We start from the raw sequence: 21334 nt of genomic DNA on the forward strand, positions 1-21334 counted from the left end.
CTGAGGACCTACACTTTCAGAATTGTCGAATAAGAACTCAATAGGTCCCTCTCCACACTCAAGTTCTTCCCTTATTTTCAATCAGCCAATGCTTTCACCATTACCCAGTTATTCAAGTCAAAAAATGTGAGAAATTCTAGACCCCATTCTTTACAATCATCACTATTTTAATTCCCCAAGATATTTCAAATACCCAGTTAAGGTTCATATCATTTTGCATTTGGATTATCACAACAGTCTCCTAATTTGTCTTCTAGTTTCCTATCTTGCTCCTCTCAAAAGAGCTTCCATGAGCTGTGTTAGTAACAAATAGGTCTATATTATATCCTCTGGGATCTTCTCATAACCTCACTCTGATCCTATACTTTTCTTATCACCAAACTTTGCACATCTGATTCCCTTTTGTGTGGGATAAACTTTTACACTTCTTTACCAGGGTAACTCTTAGTAATACTTCAGGTGTTTATTTATACAATAATTCTTCAAAAAAGGCTTCCTTCCCCTACTTCTTTTACTATATGCTTGGATGGGTATGCTATACTTATATCTATTGTTTCACTTTATTTCAATTACTTGTCTAGTTCCTATTCGCCTCCTGCTAAACCATAAACTCCATGAAGGCAGGGGAAACATTTGCCATGTTCACCACTATATTCTTTGTATAAGCACAGTGCCTAGGTATTTACTGAATAATAAATACAAATATCTGTCAAATGAATCATCACTTACTGGTTCATGCTTCTACACTTTGGATTGAGCTATCCTTTCTGTTCACAATGTCTGTTATTTCCTTCTTAGTTTTGCTAATTCCTATTCATGTTTAGAAGACTCAGATGTCACCCAGGAAGCCATCCTTAAACCATCCAGCCTATACATATCTTCTATCACATTACTTACCACATTTTAATGAAATAATATATTCATGTACTTGTTTTTTTCATTAGATAAATTTCTCAAGAGAGGAATTTTTCCCAATCGTTTTTATATGCAATGCCCTAGCATAGTGCTTGAGACAACAGTTTGGTTTGTGGAACCAAACAGTAGCTAATAACAAATCAACTTTTTTCAATCTGCCTGACATCTTATTACCTGCATGTCACTATGTTTATAATTTTAACTGATTGTTTAGAATCACATAAATACCACTCAATATACCTGACATTTTCATTTATTTAATTCAACATATGTCTATTGAAGATCCGTATATACCATAGCTTCACCAGGGGATATGAAATAAACTGGTATTTTTTAAAGTGAAAAAAGTTGCACAATGTAAAATATTTTAACAGAGTAAAACTAGAACTTGAAAGTGGCTAAGCATCAAGAATCATAAAATTATCATTTACTGCTAATAAACTATATTTTAAATTCAAATGAATTTTTAGGATCATATTCCATGATGATAAAGTATTATCATACACTAACCAATATAAAGAACAACCAATAACTTGAAAGTATAGTCACTAATGCCCACTTTGTGAAAACAGAATTTACAAATTCATAATAGTTCAGAGTTAACCAATATCATATAGATAAAAGCAGATAACAATGGGAAGTAATTAGGTCAACGCTCCTTTTATTGTCTCTAACACTGTCTTTTTTTTTTTTTTTTACTTATATCACCTTTTGATAATGTGTGAAAATGGAATTGAAGGATTTACAAGGCAAAAAATCAATCAAAAGCAGGTGCAAATTCTTGACACTATCAAGTCTTCACCTTTTGATTTTGAAAAATTATGAAAAGTAGACAAATCACTCTAAAAATGTGAGGAGAAAACATAAGAAGGGAATAATTAAGTTTTAGTAGTTCACATTCAGAGGGCCCAGGCTTAGGAAGATGTAACAACTACCATACCTCTTACAGTTTTACCAGGGAAAGGAAAGAACAAAATGCTACCATTTGGGAACATTAGGCAGCTCATCTAAAATACCATGTGATTCAAGGTACTTGGTTAACTTAAGAAGCAGTGGGTGAGGATTCAAATGAAAAGACTTTCTAGGCAAATCTGGAGGGAACACTCCTCAGAGGATAAAATGAGTATTTCCCACATTTTTAGAAATGCTTTCTGAAGGGGCAGGGAAAAGATCCCCGGTAGCCATTGAAATACCTGGACTCAGCTATATACTATGAGCATATGTGCTTAAGAAATTAAAATGTCCATCCCAGTTCACATTAAAAGCTGATCTACAAGGGAGCATAGCCTCAAGAATCCACTAAGTCAAATTATTATTTTTTTAAATTATTGGCAGTTTCATATAACTAATATCTGGATTCATACTTATTGCAGATGAGCAAAAGGCTATGCAAACACTTAATTTCATGTATGCAGATCAACTTTAAGTCAGAAACTGATGTCATCTTACTTGCTGTTCCAGTTTTTCCCATCTTTACACCCAAGCTGTCGAAGTACACTGCACCTGCATTGAAGATTTAAACACACTTAAAAAAAAGTCCGGTGAAAAAAATGTTGAAAGTGTCATGTCCACTGAAATACAGGCATATAGCTTACCTATTAATAAAGTCTATGGCTTGTGCTTTCAACTGTTCTGCACTGTGCAAATCTGCAAGGACAAGGGTATCAGCAACATTTTCTACTGAGAGGTTACTACACAAAGCTTCTTCACACATGACCTTCAGCCGTTCCAGTGCATACTATCCAAAAGGAAAACATAACAATTAAACATTTACTCAAACTACCAAGTTTTAAATACCTGGTACTTGTAAATTATAAAATACTTGATATCTGTAACTTAGAGAATAAAGTTAAAGCACACTACACTCTGAACTGAAAGTTAAAAAAGTCTTAAAGTTATTTTAACCTAATATTAAGGAGATACAAATGATGAATTCAAGATAAAGAGCAATTTTCTTTAGGAAATCTCAATTTGTGCAAAATACATACTGTCAATTTTTAAAATCAGGGTTTTAATTCTTTTAAAAAACTCTTGTTCAATACTCTTAATGAGTGAATTTCTATTCTCTATTTAAATGCCAAAGTGTATCAGCCAGTACACTGTATATTGCCACTGCTCAATCTTGAATAAATTCTAAAACTGAACAAACCACTTTGATAAAGTTATTATGACAGCTCTAGCAGCTTTATTGAAGTAAAATTGATATACAACAAACTGCACATATTAGTTTATATTTTGATAAGTTTATACTATACAGTATCATTAAATCATGACACTGAACATATTCATTATCCCCAAAAGTTTCTTCCTATCTATAATTCTCCCCTCTTGTGCTACCCCAAGCAACACCTCTGATATGCTATCACATTCTTGACCATACTTAATATGGTCTTTGCAATTTCAGCTTACAGTATGCATATAGAAATAGCTCATATGGTTTTAATTTATATTCCCCATAATAATTAATGATGTTGAGCATCTTTTGATGTAGTTAACTGACATTAGTTCAGGAAGTGTTTGTTCAAATATTTTCTCTATTTTTAGAAAAAAAGATTGTTTTCTTATAATTAACTCCTGACAGTTCTTTATATAGATTGAATACAAAAGTCCTTCAGCAGGGGCACCTGGGTGCCACGTCAGTTAAACAGCCAACTCGTGATTTTGGGTAAGGTCATGATCTCAGAGTCATGAGATCAAGTGCCATGTCAAGCTCCTTGCTCAGTGAAGAGTCTGCTTGAGATTCTCCTCATCTCCCTCTGCCCTTCCCTCTCCTTATGCAAGTGTTTTCTCTCTCTCTCTCTCTAATAATCTTTTTTAAAAAGCTCTTTAAAAAAAAAAAGCCCTTTAGCAGATATATTCTGAATAAAAGCTGCTCATTGGATATATGCTTTGCAAAGTATTTTCTCCTAGTTTGTGGCTGCTGTTTTCATTCTCCTGTCTTTTCCTGAAGTTTTTAAAACTTACATAAGTCTAATTTATCCATTTTTCTTTTCTGTGTTGTTTTCTGGTGCCAATATCTAAGAAGTCTTTGCCTAACACAAGACTGTGAAGACTGTTTTCTCTTAGAAGTTTTAGATTTTAGGTTTACAATCCCTTTTGCATTACTTTTTGTATTTGGCTTGAAGTTCATATAAAAAGTTCACTTTTTTCAGGCATTCAGGTATCCAACTGTTCCAACACCACTTGTTGAAAAGACTATCCCTTCTTCACTTAATTGTCTTTTCACTTTTATCAAATTAGATATCCACATATATGATAGATTCTTTCTATACTTTTCATTCTGTTCCAATAAATTGTTTCTCTTGTCACCAATCAACACGGTCTTAAATGAAGCTTTATAATAAGTCTTGTTACCATGCAGTTCTAGTCCTCCATTTTGATCTTTTTCAAAGTTATCTGGCTGTTCTAGGTTCTTGCACTTGCACATAAATTTTCAAATCCAAGAAAAAAAATTTTCAAATCCACTTGTCAGAAAGCAAAATAAAAATCCCGTAAGGGACATGCTGGCTCTACTAATGAATTTTAAAAACTGAAATTTTAACAATATTAAGAATACTAGTCCATAAATAAATATTTTAAAGATTTTATTTATTTATTTGAGAGAGAGAGAAAAGGGGAAGAGTGAGAGGGAGAGGGAGACCCCTTGCTGAGAGGGAGGCTTAGGAGGGGCTTGATCCCAGGACCTGATCTGAGCCAAAGGCAGCTGCTTAACTGACTGAGCCACCCAGGCACCCCCCAAATTTCTCTCCATTTATTTAGGTAGTACCTGAATTTCACATACCAATATGTTGTGATTAACAGGTTAGTTTTGATCTTTTGCCAGATTTATGCCTATACATTTAATATTTTTGATGCTATTGCAAATGTCATTTTTAATTTAAATTTTTATTGAGATAGTTACAGGTTCATGTACATTTGTCAGAAATTAGTAGATGCCAGCTTAGGAGAAAGATGGCAGTGGAATAGGAGGACTCTAGGCTCCTCTTGTACCAGGAACACAACTACATAATTAGACTCATCCTAACTACCCTAGAAATAGACTGGAAGACTGACAGAACAAACTCCACGTAAGGGAGAGAAGAGGCTACATGGATAAAGGGAGGAACGTGGAGATATGGTTTAGGGGAGAAATGGCTGGTGGGTGCTATGGAGGGGAGGGAGCTTTGTTTATGGAGAAGGGTGAGAATAGAGGAGCACACAGGATAATGCAAAGGGGAATGTTTCCCAAAAATACTGGCTTACAAAATGAGAGGAGCTGAAATTCATGACTTCCTACAGTACAAAGGGCTTAAAGCCTAGATTTTAAAGGTCTGTGGGCTTGGCCAGGATAGAGTTTGGAGGTTACTGTCCTGCTCCTTCCTGGATGGAAGGCAGACAACAACCTAGGGACAGGCTGTGTGAAAACAGCAATCTGAACTCCGACTTGGACACATCTGGGTAAGAGTATTTGCTCTTCTCTGAGAGCATCCCCAAGAGGCAGCATTCATAGACACCTCTCCTAGAACATAGGAGCTAGCCAGTGTCGGCTAAATCCTCCACCCCTCAGCATAAACACAGAGACAGCACAGCACCAATACTGGCTGCCTTACTTGTTAACATCAAGCCCTACTCCCTTGCACTCTCCAGTATCATGCTTCTCAGTCAAGCTTTGATGAGTCCCAAACAGCAGGCCCTTCCTTCCCACAGGAAACCAGCACAAACCCCTGCCCATAATATGGCAGGGCCAGGCACTTCTCAAGTGCACACAGGACATTCTCCAGAATAATGACAAATTAGGCTACAAAGAGGTCTTAACAAGAACAAAAAAATCTGAAATCATACCATGCATCCTTTCTGACCACAATGCAATGAAACTACAAGTCAACCACAAGAAAAAAATGGAAAGACCACAAATACAAGGAGGCTAAACAACATGCTATTAAACAATGATGGGTCAACCAAGAAATCAAAGAAGAAATTTAAAAAAGAAAAACATAAAAACAAATGAAAGTGAAAACACTGATCTAAAACCTTTGGGATGCAGCAAAAGCAGTCCTAAGAGGGAAGTATATAGCAATCCACAGACCTACATTGAAAAGCAAAAAAAAATCTCAATCTAACTTTTCACCTAAAGGAGCTAGAGAAAACAACGGAGCAAGCCTAAAGCCAGAAGGAAGGAAATAATAAAGATTAAGGCATAAATAAATGATACAGAAACTTAAAAAAAAAAAAAAAAACAAGAGAACAAATCAATGAAACCAGAAGCTGGGGAAAATTAATGGAATTGATAAATCTCTAGCCAGACTTCCCAAAAAGAAAAGAGAAAGAACTCAAAATCACAAAGTGAGAGGAAAAATAACAATCGATGTCATGGAAATACAAACAATTTTAAGAGAGTATCATGAAAAACTATATGCCCAACAAATTGGCCAACCTAGGAAAAATGGATAAGTTCCCAGAAACATATAAACTGCCAAACTAAAACAGGAAGAAATAGAAAACTTGAACAGACTGATAACCAGCAAAGAAATTCAATCAGTAATCAAAGAACTCCTAACAAACAGAAGTGACTTCACAGGCCATCTTTAATACCTATTCTTAAACTATCCCAAAAAATAGGAAAGGAAGGAAAACTTCCAAACTCATTCTGTGAGGCCAGCATTATCCTGATACCAAAACTGGATAAAGATACCACTAAAAAGGAGAACTACAGGCCAATATCCCTGATGAACAAAATACTTGCACACTGAATCCAATAATACAATAAAAAAGAAAATCATTCACCACAATCAAGTAAGATTTATTCCTGGGCTACCAAGGTGGTTGGTTCAGTATTCCTAAATCAATCAATGTGACATCAAATTAATAAAAGAAAGGCTAAGAACCATGTGATCATTTCAACACATGCAGGAAATGCATTTGACAAAGTAAAACATCCATTCATGATTAAAAACCCTCAACAAAGTAGGTTTAGTGGGAACATATCTCAACACAGAAAGGCCACATATGAAAAACCCACAGCTAATATCATTCTCATTGGGGAAAAACTGAGTCTTTCCTCTGAGGTCAGTAATAAGACAACGATGTCTACTCTCACCACTTTAATTCAATATACATAGTACTCAAAGTCCCAGCCACAGCAATCAGACAATAAAAAGAAATAAAAGGAGTCCAAACTAGCAAGAAGTAGTAAAACTTTCCCTATTTGCAGAAGACAATAAAAAATCTGAAAGGCTTCACCAAGAAACTGCTAGAAGTTGTACATGAATTCAGTGAAGTCTCAGGATACAAAATCATTGTACAGAAATCTCTTCCATTTATTTCTAAACACTAATCATGAAGCAGCAGAAAGAGAAATTAAGGAATCCATGTCATTTACAACTGCACCAAAAACAGTAAGATACTTAGGAATATACCTAATAACAAAAGAGGTGAAAGATCTGTACTCTGAAAAATATAAAACACTGATGGAAAAAAAAAAAGATGAGCAAGAAATGGAAAGACATTCTATGCTCATGGATTGGAAGAACAAATATTGTTTAAAATGTCTATGTTATCCAAAGTAATCTACATATTTAATGAAATTCCTATCAAAATTATCAAAAGCATTTTTCACAGGGCTGGAATAAACAATCATAAAATTTGTATGGAACCACAAAAGACCCTGAAACCAAAGCAATCTTGAAAAAGAAACGCAAAACTGGAGGCATCACAATTTTGGACTTCAAGTTGTATTACAAACCATAAAAATGCTAAAAGAACACCAGCAATAACATTTGGCCACACCAACTTCTTTCTGCATGTCTCCTAATACAAGGTAAACAAAAGCAAAAATAAACTATTGGGACTTCATCAAAATAAAAATCTTCTGCATAGCAAATGAACCAATCCACAAAACTATGAAATAGGAGAAGATATCTGGAAATGATATATCCAGTAAAGGTTTAATATCTTAAACATATGAAGAACTTATAAAACTCAATACCTCAAAAAGAATAATCCAATTTAAGAATTGGAAGAAGACATGGATAGACATTTTTTCAAAGACACTCCAATGGCCAACATACACATGAAAAGATGCTCAACATCATTTTCATCAGGGAAATGTAAATCAAAACTACAATGAGATATCACTTCATACTTGTCAGAATAGCTAAAATCAACATAATAAAGGAGGTGTTGGTGAGGATATGGAGAAAGGGGAACCCTCTTGAAGTTGGGAATGAAAACTGGTGAAGCCACCGTGGAAAACAGTATGGAGGTTCCTCAAAAAGTTAAAAATAGAAAGAACTACTGTATTACCCAGCAATTGCACCCAAAGAATACAAAAATATTAACTCAAAAGGGTACATCCACCCTGATATTTATAGCAGCATGTATCCATTGACGGATGAGTGCATAATGAAGTTGTGTTATGTATGTACAATGGAGTATTACTCAGCTGTAAAAAAAGAATGAAATCTTGCCGTTTGAAATGACATGTATGGAGCTACAGAGTATTATGCTAAGTGATATAAATCAGTCAGAGAAAGACAAATATCAAAATAATCTCACTTATATGTGGAATTTAAGAAACTAATGAGTAAAGGGAAAAAAAACGAGAGGCAAATCGAGAAAAATAGTCTTAACTATAGAGAACAAACTGATGGCTACCAGAAGGGAACTGGGCAGTGGGGGGAAGGGGGAAGGTGGCACGGGATGTTAACTAGATGATGGTAATAAAGGAGGACACCTGTGATGAGCACTGGGTATTTTATGGAATTGCTGAATCACTATACTGTATATCTGAAACTAATATTACATTGTACATTAAATATCTGGAATTTAAATAACAAATTGGGGGGGAAAATAGATTCTACATATACCTGGCCTGATAATGACCCCACTGATAACATTTTACAAAACAAGTACAATATCACTCTCTCCCCACTGGTGTGTTTGTGTGTATATGTGTGTGTATGTATATATATGTACATACATATGTATATATACATGCACATATTCACACACATAGGCACATGGACGAAAGTGGCATGAACATCAATACTTTCAGAAAAGCCTCCCAATATGCTTTCAGGGTAGAGAACTACTGGCTTTTGAGATTCTTCTGGTATTTTTACATTGTTTCTCAAACTTTAAGAAATCACCATTATAAAAAAATATTATAAAACTAATTTTTTTCCTCTATGCTATCATGTTAAAAAAAAATCTCTGAATACAGGGAATTAAATTAGAAAAAATCTAATATTTTCTTTTTATTTTATATATTCTAACTAGCTCAAGGTATTTTTATGCCTTATTCATTACAAAAAAATCTTATTTCCTATTACCTTCCCCAATATGCTCAAGAACCATCCATAAATTGTATAAATTAATACTTCAATTTTAAGTTATTTGGAGTTTTCACTTGATGATAGCTTTCTAGATACATGAAGCTTGAGGAGATTTTTCAGCTTTTTAAGACCTAATTACTTACTTTGTCTGCAGCTGCCAACAAGTTGTCAGCCATTTTGTCAAGGTTTGGTGCTTTCCCTGTGTAAATGAATCTCATCATTTCTTTAAAAACCTCAGGGTCTACATCATTTATTTCCACTCGATTCTGATATTGAAAACAACAAAAAAAGTTATACTCAAAGAACTTACACACACACACACACACACACACATACAAATGAAACAAAGCGAAACTTTGATGACAATTTAAGTAAATCTGCACCTGCGTACTCTACTTTAAAATGGAGGTTAAGTAAATCTTCAGTAAGCTAAGTAGGTAAAGTGAAGCAGGCAGGTCTAACAGGAGAAGCACTAACATGTAGGCATATAAAACCTCAATTTCTCAATTCAAGAGTACAACTAAAACCAAAACAAGCATGCCAAACAAAATGTGTGTTCAGTTTCTGACCTCTATTTTAGAAGAAGGCAGCTATTAACTTTTTCTTTGTTGAATTCTGAGGTCATAGTACAATGCCTAAGACCCCATAACCACCAGTGCTATTCCCAGCTTTAAGCAAAAGTAGGGTCAGATACTTCAAATAACAACACACACACTACCTTGGAACTCTTCCTTTTGCAAAAATGGCATGCCATAGTATCTACTGGCACATCACCTCTTTGCTCAATACATACTGAAGTCCAAAGAGTAGTCATTCCTTTCTTACTCCTACATTTTTGTGTTTGGTTTCAGTCACAGGATCAATGAAGCTGAACATCTAACACTAAACAATACCACACTTTCCTGCCCCTTTGCTGACAATTAATATTTGACATTATTCATGTCTCTTTACGTGGAGTCATCAGAAGGCTAATCATAGTACCTGACAGAACTAAAGGAAAGAAGCAGCTATGTGCTGCAGCCTTTAGTTCTACAGAATAATGAAGGAGAGCCACAGAAACAAACTTAGGAGTTATTCAGTTAGAGCTCACATGTAATGCAACCAGCAAAGAATCAATCTCTGATCTTTAATCTGACTACATTTCAAGAATGACAAGTGAAGGCGAAACATTTGGGAAAACCAAAGAGGTAGTATATTGATTACAGTAAATATATAGTAACACTGATGTAATTTGTCATTTAAAAAATCTAATAAATATCTTATTTTAGTGGTAGAAAGAATGTAAGCATTGTTTTTGTTCTCGGGAAAAAAAAGGGTTACAAAATCAACCCATAGTCTAGAAAAGATTAATAAACATCTTCACCAGAGAACTCTCAAACAGCTATAGACCCGAACCATCTGTTTGGATAACAACTACCTATTTATTTTGCCACCAGATGGATGTCAAAATAGCTATTATTTGGAATATTCAACCACATTAGGCTACATCTATTGCTCTACTACATAACACTTTTTTTCCACTTTCTATTTCTTTTCCTATCTATTTCTAAAATAATAATGTAACAATAAGAACAGGCACCGTTACTTTCAAAATATACATTTCCCTACTCTACATTTGCACAAATTAAATATTAGCCTTTAAACCATGTTTACCTTTTTGCTTTCTTCCATTTCATGTTCAAACATTGCATTAAAAACTGGGGATCGAGCTGTAACAAGATTAAGCATTATTATTTAATGCACAGATTTATGGAAAAAATGTGTAATATTACCCAAAAGTTAAAAGTACCTGCAAGTACAGATTTATGAGCTTTAAATTCTTGTCCTCTCACAAAAAAACTGCAATCTGTAAATCTTGTGTTTTCCCAGAGATTACCTAAGTCTTCTGCTAATCGACATTCAGGCACCTTCAAAGTATTTGTATTAGTATGTCCTGATATATTTACTGAATCTTGGACCACACTCACCTAATAAAAAGGGACAAGAAAAACACTTTTACAAATTAGTATCAATAATTAGTTAAGTCTGTATTTAAATTTCTTACCATTAAGATCATTTGGATATTTCAAAGTACTCCTGATCAAAAATGTTAATATTTGGAAACTAAATTTAAGGACACAATTTAAAGGAGAGAATATAGAAAAAAATTAGAAACAAAAAAAATTAGAAACAAATTAGATCATTTTCTTTTCTTTATTAAAGAGTTTTTATTATTTGACAGAGAGATAGAGCCAGAGAGCACAAGTAGGGAGAATGGCAGAGGAAAAGGGAGAAGAAGCAGGTTCCCCCACTGACCAGGGATCCTGAAATGGAGCTTAATCACAGGACCCGGAAAAGTGACCTGAGTCAAAGGCAGATGCTTAACCAACTGAACCACCCAAACACTTTCCAACTAGATAATTTTATTTTTTTTTAAGATTTTATTTATTTATGAGAAACACACACACACACGGGGGGGGGGGGGAGAGACAGGGGCAGAGAAATAGGCTCCCTCTGTGGAGCCCATGTGGGACTCGATCCCGGGAATCTGGGATCACGTCCTGAGCCAAAGGCAGACTCTTAACCGCTGAGCCACCCAGGCATCCCTAACTAGATCATATTCAAGTGACAATGTAAATAAATGGCTTATCGACTGGCTGGAATGCTTGGTTATTAAAGTAATTACAGCAATTATTTTTCAGGAAAATAAAAGTCACAAGATTATGTCAAACAAATAAGCAGGAGACTTTTTTTGTGAGGTGAAGGAAGAAATTTCCCTAATTTTTATTTTCTCACACCACAGACGTATCAACATTTAAAGTTTATTACACATATAATAAACATGGCATCCCACTCATAATGACTTTTAACGGTATTTTAAAAAGGCTATAAAGTTATAATCTATGATATGTAATTTGGAAAGTATTTTAAGTATGATTCCATGTTTTAACTCTAGTAAAATTGATTTAAATATCTAGTATTAATGATTTAAATTGTAAAGTACAAGAATTCTCACAAAAGCAATTGCATTCATTAAAATTCATAGAAATCTTTTATAATAATCAACAGTAAGAATACAAATACAATTTAGTTCAATTTGTAGACCTCTTGTTTATGAAATAACAAAAGTTAGTATGATTTAAACACTGCTTTTATAAAGATTTCAATATAATATGGATTAAATTTTCTCTCATTGAAGGTGACTATATACCAAGTAAAGTCTTAAAACCACTAAGTCTTGTGCACCACTTTTAAGAAAGAGTATGTCATTAATATTAGAAACTTCATACTACATTTCATAAACTGAAGAAAATACTACTCAACTAGTAAAGCAAATATTTCAGAGTAAATGAACCATTATTAGAGCTATGTATTAGCTACCTACGGTTTTAAGCTTCTTAGCTTTGTGGTCATGTTATATAGCAGTAACTATTCACTAAAAAACATTTCATAAGGCATTTATTAAATAAAAGTAGGCATAAATAAGGACACATGTCAATATAGTAAACTATGTAGAAAATCTAACTTGGAAATGGATAAATTGGACCAAACTACTACCATGCTAACACAGAAAGTATAATAATGGTCCACTGTAAAAAATTTGGAGAACATTAAATCTCAGGAAGTTCTCCTTCATCCTGATGTATAAACCAGTATCTCATGGGAATGAATGGATACTTCTAAAGAAAAATGAAATTTTTCATTTTTCTAAGGATGTTTTTATTAACCACTTTGTTTTTCCAACTTGCATTATTAACTATTTGGAATAATACATATAAAGAAAATCATCTAATCCAATCACTTTATTTTATAAAAAGATTTCAAAGGAAGATCAAAGAAGGTAACTAATGTGTCAATGACACTGGCAATCAGTATCCAAGGAAGACTAGACCTATAATTCTCAGATTCCACTTATTTTTTTTTTAGCCCATATTTCTACTACATAAATACTTCTTTGGATATCTTTTAAAATCAGTGGCAGTACTTTAACGTAACCATGGTTCAAAACAGGATTTATCCCAACAGTCTTGTAACATGATTTTCTAAATATAGGAGCCACGAAAGGGCTTACATACATACGCACATTAATAAATAAATAAATAAATAAATAAATAAATAAAGCAATAAAGGCTCTATTAATTTAATTGTCCAAATTATTTTTAAATGACTACAAAAAAGAAAAAAAGCTTCCACTAATTCTTATCTGATTGCCCTGTTATACCATCCATTATAATTTAATACTTTAAAAATGCTGGTATTGATATGCAGGGTTTATTTAGAGATCACTTTTTTTAATCATAGACAATATTTATTTCTTCCTATGAAGCAGTGCTTTTAAAAATTTCTAGACAGTAGGAAGTGGATCAGTTCAAGTATTTGCATAAAACATGCAGTCAAATCATTAAAATGTGACAACATATTTAATTTAGGAAAAGATTTTTAAAATTTTATTATTATCCTAATTCAAAATAATACATTAACTGTAAAAATTTGGCCAAAGTCAGGTGAAAGAAGAAACAAAATGATTAAAAAATAAAGTCATTTTTATCAGGCATAGAACTTGATGATGTTTTATTTTTATTTTGTATATGTAATCATAATTCAGAAGAAGCTGTATTACTGACATATACAACTACACAGTATTATCATGGCGACCACAAATTTTAACTAAGAATTAACATTTCATACTTCACGGTGTATTCAAGGGACTGTTTATATAGCAAAATTAATGATCTAATTAAAAATTAATATGGAATAAAATCTGATTATGTTCTTGATACCTATAATTAAAAAACGGGTAAATTTTTCATTTTTTCTAGCACATATTCAAGTATAGGTAATCAAAATTCTTAATGGAACCTAGAGTAAAAAATTCAGAAAAAAGTCTGAGATTCTTCCCTTTGGTTAAATTGTTCTTTCAAAATAAAAAGGCAAAGGTACAATATTCAAAATTGACAAATGCTGCAAAGTGAAACCTCATACACATGTGTAAATTCTAATCAGTTGTGACTACCCCAGAAATCTGGGTTTCCTATTAATGTGATCTGAGGTGACTACTGTTTCTAGTTTTAAAAAATCTTAATTCTCCAAATGAGTTTTAAAAACTAGGGATTTACAATGGTTCATAGTGGCACAAATTTTGCCACTCTAATCAACTATATAACCATCCCTCACAGTGGCTCCACAGTGAGAAACTTTCAATAGTCCAATTGCACATCATCTTCTAAAATAGTGGGTTTTAGACTTTTTGATTGTCATAGATAGGCATTCTTCTTAAAAATCTGGTTGACAGAAACAGGGCTGTCAACTTTTCAATTTGCCATAACAGGGCTTTTTAAAGAATAAAATCTAACCTTATCTATTATCACAAGTATTTTAAAACAGAAATGATATCTTAGCAACAACAAAAAAAAATACGATGGGAAAAAAGGTGTATCCCTCTAAATGAATTAACTTTATGGAAAACTCAATATGTGCATGTAGTTTACCTATATATGTACAATCTTCTGCAATCAGGGAATAATAGTATGGGTCTATATATTATGAGAGTATTTAAACTCTGTTAGATTTTAAAAGATGAACTCATCTAAACAGTTTTCTTTTTTCAAACATATTCCTCAATTCCTGTCTTCTGAATCTCTTTGGGAAGGAGACAAGGGGCAGAGCTCTTTAAACTACTAGAAATATCTACCTCTGGCTATTTGATTCACAGTATGGAACTTGCAAGATGAAGTTATGTCTTGCAGAAAAAAGGTAGCACCAAACTGCCTTACCTGTCTACAGCACCACTTGCAGGGGAGGGGGAGGAGGCAGTTCTTTAGGTAGAGCAGTGCAATGCTTCCTCCTCTTCTGCAAGCAGTGCTGGAGGTGCTGTAGAAGGAAGGGCATCAATGAGAGGTACGGAAGAAATGGTGGAGGGCATGAGGACTGTTTGTTCAAAGTACTTTTGCCCACCAATGCTAAATACGGTGCCCAGGGTAGAAGTCTCTACATCAGTAAAAAGATATATATTACAACTATCCAAAACTAAATCTGATCAATGCCAACTTAAACTGTAAGTCATGGTGGGTTATATTTTTAGGAGGTCAATAGCATGGATAAAAAACAGAACTTCAAAGAACATGTTTTGAAAAAAGATCTTAATTTCAGCCTTCATTCTGAATTTCTTGGTTGACTAGGTTCCAATATAATATGCTCAGGAAAACAGAGACACTACTTTAATTCTAAAAAAATTTATTTTTCTTAAAGTATTTATATAAAGACTAAACTGCAGTAAATTTTTGAAACTGGATTATATAGCTTTTTAAGGTCCTTTAAATTTGAAGATTTAAGATATCTGCTAAAATTCTGGAAGAGTCTACATTAAGGATGCTAAAATTTTCAAATAACATAACCTGTATTTATTTAAAATACTACTCTGAATATATGTCTATTGGCAACAAATGCTTTAGTATTTGTTTTACAAATTATTTAATGATAAACTCTGCTGAAGACATCTGTGGTATGTGCTTTAACCAACCAAATAATTATATTCATAACAAATTCATCCTACAGTTCATTTAACTTGTCTAAGCGAAAATAAGATACACTATATTTGCATTAGTCTCTAGAGCCACATTTCAATTATTTTTCTGACGGCATAAAAATGTACAATTAGTTTATAATGTTGTCAAGAAATTCTACATATTTTCTACAAGGAGATTAAAGCTAATTTAGTAGCAGTTAAAGATACCATGCTTCCAAGACACTCGTTGGTTTACAATAACTTACTGAAATCTAACAATGAGTGTACTTGATGATAACCTTTCAATTAATATTCTTATGAAAATTATCAACTACCTTAAACATTTTGATAAAACTATGTTACTGGTGTATATTCTCTATAAGTGTATTGGTAACATAATATAATCCTTGAATTCACTCCAAAGAGGAATCACGACAATTTGTATAGGTAAAACCATGAAATGATAATGATGATATAGCAAATTCCAGCCTCAAATTAAGAAAAATCTTGTGTAAATTATTACAGGGGCTATGCTGGTAACTGTTAAAATATGACATTTTATACAAATAAATATACCTCAGAAGTTAGTGAACAGGCATGGGCAAATCTTAATAAAAATTTGGGATGCTATTGCTTATAATGCCAATAACATCTGTTTAATTAAATGAACTCAACTGTCTGAATAAACAAAAAGCTTCCCAATCTTTTCAGGCACTCTCATTATGTATGTATGTACATATTTCAGTACGTATTCAAACTGATACACTACTAATCATGTTTAAAATGGTCAAACTGAATATAACAAAAAATAATGAACATCTATGTTAGAATTACTCAGGATGAAGAAGATACTTAGAAATTTTCATATAAAGACATACACATCCATAGTCTCCCTAAGAGGAAGAAGTATTTAGTATGTGGTAGTTTAACTATCATATATAACTTATAGCTATAGACAAGGCATATTTTTCAGAATGGGCTACTTACTATATATTGATTTCTATGACAATCTAGTCTTACTGATAAAACATTTACAAATGAAACCTTATTATACCAGTTACTTAATTTTAAAAGCATACCCAATTAAAAAAAAAAAGTATACCCAATATCTTTCTATTTTATATTTCTGTTTTATCATGAAATAAAACTTTGGGGTTCCTTGAAATAAAAAATGTACCCACCTCACAAAATAATGTAAGCTTGTCATCTGGTAAAAGACCATTAGCTTCATCAAGCAAAAAATCCCTTCGAATGAATTTTTTAAAACCCCAGTCTTTCCCTTGTACAAATCGATATGCTCTTTGGCTTTCTGGTGGAAAACAGAATAGAAGTTTAAATTAAAAAATCATCTAAGAATGTTAATGATAACACAGTTAAATGAAACCGCAAACATAAAACTTGGCCAATACGCCCATCATAAAAATAATAGATACATGTGTTCATAAATGAAATGTCTTAAGAGTTATATCAGGTAGGACAAGATTGTTTCACAGCACGATTCAATTTTTGGCCACCATCAATGAACTCACTTTTAGATTTCTGGATCTCTTAAGTAAAAGAAAAGCCATATTAAATCCCCTGGAGAAGAAAGATCTTTCTAACAATGCAAGCCCTTGAGGAAAGAAGGAGGAACAGAATATACTGGCCTAGGCATACTCCTCATCAGAACGTGATTAGAAACACACACCTCATTTCTTGCTTCTACTTTAAAAATGTACACTCTAAATCACCAGGGCATTCTTTAACTTTCTTGGGGGCATCTATCCTGCTAATTTAAGTTTTATTGACCTGGAGAAATATCCATAAACTGGTAAAAAAGCTAAAGTCTCTTATCACTCCTAGATCTTTGGACATAATTCCATCACTCCTAAAAACAACTTTCATAAAAGTCTAACCACCTGGTTTTAGTATTATTTGTAAAAGACTTTATCAATAATGTCTAAGGTACATGTTTCAAATGCCTAACATACTGTAGGACTGCATATTATATAAAATAAACGAAATCCTCAACAGAAAGTATTTACAATCTATTATAAAAAGAATTAACTGGAGGTGAAAAACCAGTAGTAATAATGTCTAAGGTACATGTTTCAAATGCCTAACATACTGTAGGACTGCGTATTATATAAAATAAATGAAATCCTCAACAGAAAGTATTTACAATCTATTATACAAAGAATTAACTGGAGGTGAAAAACCAGTAGTAATAAATCTAATTGAAAGACTCCACATTATGGAATGCTAGTAGCTCCTCAAAATTCTTATGTGGAAATCCTATCCCTCAATGTGATGGCATTAAGAGGTCAGTGATTGGAATTAGAGGAGTTCGTGAAGAGTGTATCCCTCATGAATGTCATTAGTGCTCAATTAAAAGAGACTCCACAAAGCTTCCTAGCTCAATCAGCCATGTAAAGACACAGTAAGAAGTCAGCAGCCTACAATCCAGAAGAGGGCCTTCACCAGAACTTCACCATGTTGACACTCTCTCTGACCATGAACTCTCAGGTGTCAGATCTGTTAGAAACCAATGTCTGTTGTTTATAAGCAACCTGGTCTATGGTATTTTATTATAGCAGCTTAAACTAAGACACTTCACTACCATAAATGTCAGATACCAGGAAAACATGTGAAACTATGTATTACTTTGACAATAAAAAATATTATTTAAAACTATTCAGAGGAAATTTTTTTGTAATGATATTACTTGATTCTGTGATTTACTTCTAGAAATCACTTAAAATTTAATGTGACAGTTCATGATATATTTTCCTACTATGCATAATGTACATTTTCACAATGCTCTTCTATTATGAAGCTTTAGGCAACATCATTTCAGCTGGCTATATATGTGAAGCTTGAAATGAATGTAATAGACCCAGAGACAGAAAAATTGATTTCCTTTGGTCAGTGTTCAGTCTACTGCTCAAAGAAATTCTAGTGACAAAATACCAGAACATTCAAACTTTTACATTGTTCCACAGATTCTGTTAGCTGGCAAAAACAGCAAAGGGGAATTATTTCCTGACCACAATTGTATTTGCCAGGAATTGAACTAGGCACCTTGCCCTAAAAGCAACTATTTTTCTAAGCAACAAGTATCATTTTAGGACATGAAAAAGTAAAGTTTTAATATTACTTTTAACAAATGTTGCATGTCTTATGACTAAGATTTTGTTTTGTTTTTTTATATTTATATATTTACTTAACAAAATCTTTTACAATGCTTATTACATGCCAAGCACTAGTCCATGCTGAAATCTAAGCTTTAGTAAAACAACCATAACTCCATTTAAAAATAAACAATGGCCACATAGCATATTTTAGGTTAAACAGATTTCAGTGGGGGAAAAATATCCTTTTCTAGGTAAAAGTAAGTAAGTTAACATGTAGTTACTGAGAAACTTCTTTACTCCAATTCACTTACCCATTGCTTTTGTTTCTTCCCTTTTAGCGTTTAGAAGGGAAAATTTGAATTTTGCTCGAACTTCACTTTTTGGACAGCTGACTAAAAGCAAATATAAGGACAAGTAGTCTTTACTTTCATCATCTAATCCCTTTGGATTTACCCTCAGGCACCTAAAATAAAACAATAGGCTCATTTAGAGGAATATAAAACTTAAAACATTCAAGAGAAAAATAAAATTAGTTATTAAATAATATCACAAATATTATCAATATCTCTAGTTTTTTATAATTCTCTATACTATTAGGAACTTATTAAAAATCTAATATAAAATTAGACTAATATCCATTAAGAAACAATAACAAAATCATAAAGTAGCTGAAGATAATTTCAAAAACAAAAATCTTACCATTTCATTTTGTCACTGGGGCTGGATGAGAATGTTGAACTTTTTAACACTTCACCCATCTCCTCTCGACAAAAACTGAAGTTATTGATGGTCCACATGTAGGAAAATTTCACTACTTTAACCTATGAGATTCAGAAGACCACTTTTACAATGATGACTTTTTGCTTTTAACTTGTCACATGTTAAAAATCTCCTGACCCACTTTCCTAATACTTGGAATAACTATAACAAAATGCTTTACAATATTTTCAAAAGACTACAAAATTTTTAAGTGACATTAAGTAAGACACTTTTAACAGCATGTACCTGTGTATAACACCAGCTTTCTGCTATAGGACCAGTAGACATATCTCCAGGAAGAGGTGGGCTGGGTTCCCGAGACATTGCCACTTTATTGCAGTCTTCCAAGATTTATGCAATATCCCACACAGATGAATGCTTTACTGCAAAGAAAAAAAAAAGTTTAACTTACTGATCGAAAAATTTAAGTGACTGAATCAAAAGTAAACAGTCATAAAACGATTAGTTTCCCAAATTCGATTATGAGGGAACATGCAAGGATTTTGTTACTTTAATAATTAAGAAAAAATCATAACCATTTGTGACATAACATTTAAAATCTAAACAAACTTAATGCTTATAGACATTATTTCATAAAGGTATACTTATCAAAAGATCACAAACCAAAAATAACACTTAATAGTAAGGTTAATCATTGATAGCTTAATAGTAAGAGTATAAACATAAAATCGTAAGATAACATGGAAGCTCACTGACAACAGTTACAATTGAGCCTTGAACAAGATTGAGATTAGGAGCACTGAACCTCCAGCAGTCAAAAATCCACATATAACTTCTGACTCCCCAGAAACTTTACTAATAGCCTACTGTGGATCAGAAGCCTTACTGATAATGTAACAGCTGATTAACACATATTTTGTATACATGTATACAACATGTATTTTGTATACATGTATAATATATACATATTATAATATACTGTAATCTTATAATAAAGTGTAGTCTTATAATAAAGTAAACTAGAGAAAAGAAAACGTTATTAAGAAAGTTACAGGGTTATGCCTGGGTGGCTTAGCGGTTGAGCGTCTGTCTTTGCTCAGGGCGTGATCCCAGGATTCTGGAATTGAGTCCTGCATTGGGCTCCCTGTGAGAGGCCTGCTTCTCCCTCTGCCTATGTTTCTCCCTCTCTTTCTGTCTCTCATGAATAAACAAATAAATGAAAACTTTAAAAAAGAAAAGTTACAAACAAAATGCACTTACTGCATTTATTGGGAAAAAAAATTGTGTATAAGTGGACCTACACAGTTCAAACCCATGTGTTCAAGGGTCAACTAATATCTGATGCACCTTGATCCTCTGATATATTCACAAAAATGCAAAGTTAGAACAGTCCTGAATATTACTCATCTGTCAAAGCCTTGCCCAAAACACAGAGTGGGAACTAATAAGCAATATTTTATATGAAGAATTACTTAGATTTCCACAAGTGTACCTCTATCTCAGACAAACAGGTTTCAAAGATTTTGTTCCTATCAGAGTGCCCCCCTACTAGATAATACATACTTACCATAAAATTTCCTCCTAGTGAGCTACTCTTATACTACATCCATTTGGACACATAATTAATTCAGCATAACCTGGCCAGGACATTAGTGACCAGAGGATGATACTTTCTAACTTGGAAAGTCTATAAAAGAAAAGTGAAACCCAAGAGGACACAAGTAGTGTTAGTTTGCAGGGGTGTGGGCAGAGATGTTTTAAGATTGCTTTCAGACATAGGCATATCATCC

At 33.1% G+C, this 21334-nt stretch overlaps 1 protein-coding gene across 4 annotated transcripts in view; it reads right to left on the reverse strand.

The window, feature by feature from the left end:
• Positions 1-21334, reverse strand: part of LOC129514558 (speckle-type POZ protein-like) — a 64119-nt gene that overhangs the window by 4786 nt on the left and 37999 nt on the right. For 3 of the 4 annotated variants that reach the window (XM_055333238.1, XM_055333237.1, XM_055333239.1), the window contains exons 2-10: positions 19830-19966; positions 19524-19645; positions 19136-19287; positions 16893-17020; positions 11017-11194; positions 10881-10936; positions 9371-9493; positions 2511-2653; positions 2365-2418 (exon numbers count right to left, since the gene is read on the reverse strand). In XM_055333238.1, coding sequence (XP_055189213.1) covers positions 2365-2418; positions 2511-2653; positions 9371-9493; positions 10881-10936; positions 11017-11194; positions 16893-17020; positions 19136-19287; positions 19524-19645; positions 19830-19907 — 1034 coding nt within the window. In that variant the 5' untranslated portion in view covers positions 19908-19966. The remainder of the gene's footprint in view (positions 1-2364; positions 2419-2510; positions 2654-9370; positions 9494-10880; positions 10937-11016; positions 11195-16892; positions 17021-19135; positions 19288-19523; positions 19646-19829; positions 19967-21334) is intronic. The other variant, XM_055333240.1, reaches the window with a different exon arrangement.

Source organism: Nyctereutes procyonoides, unplaced genomic scaffold (assembly GCF_905146905.1).
Source record: "Nyctereutes procyonoides isolate TBG_1078 unplaced genomic scaffold, NYPRO_anot_genome, whole genome shotgun sequence".
Taxonomy (NCBI): Eukaryota; Metazoa; Chordata; class Mammalia; order Carnivora; family Canidae; genus Nyctereutes; species Nyctereutes procyonoides.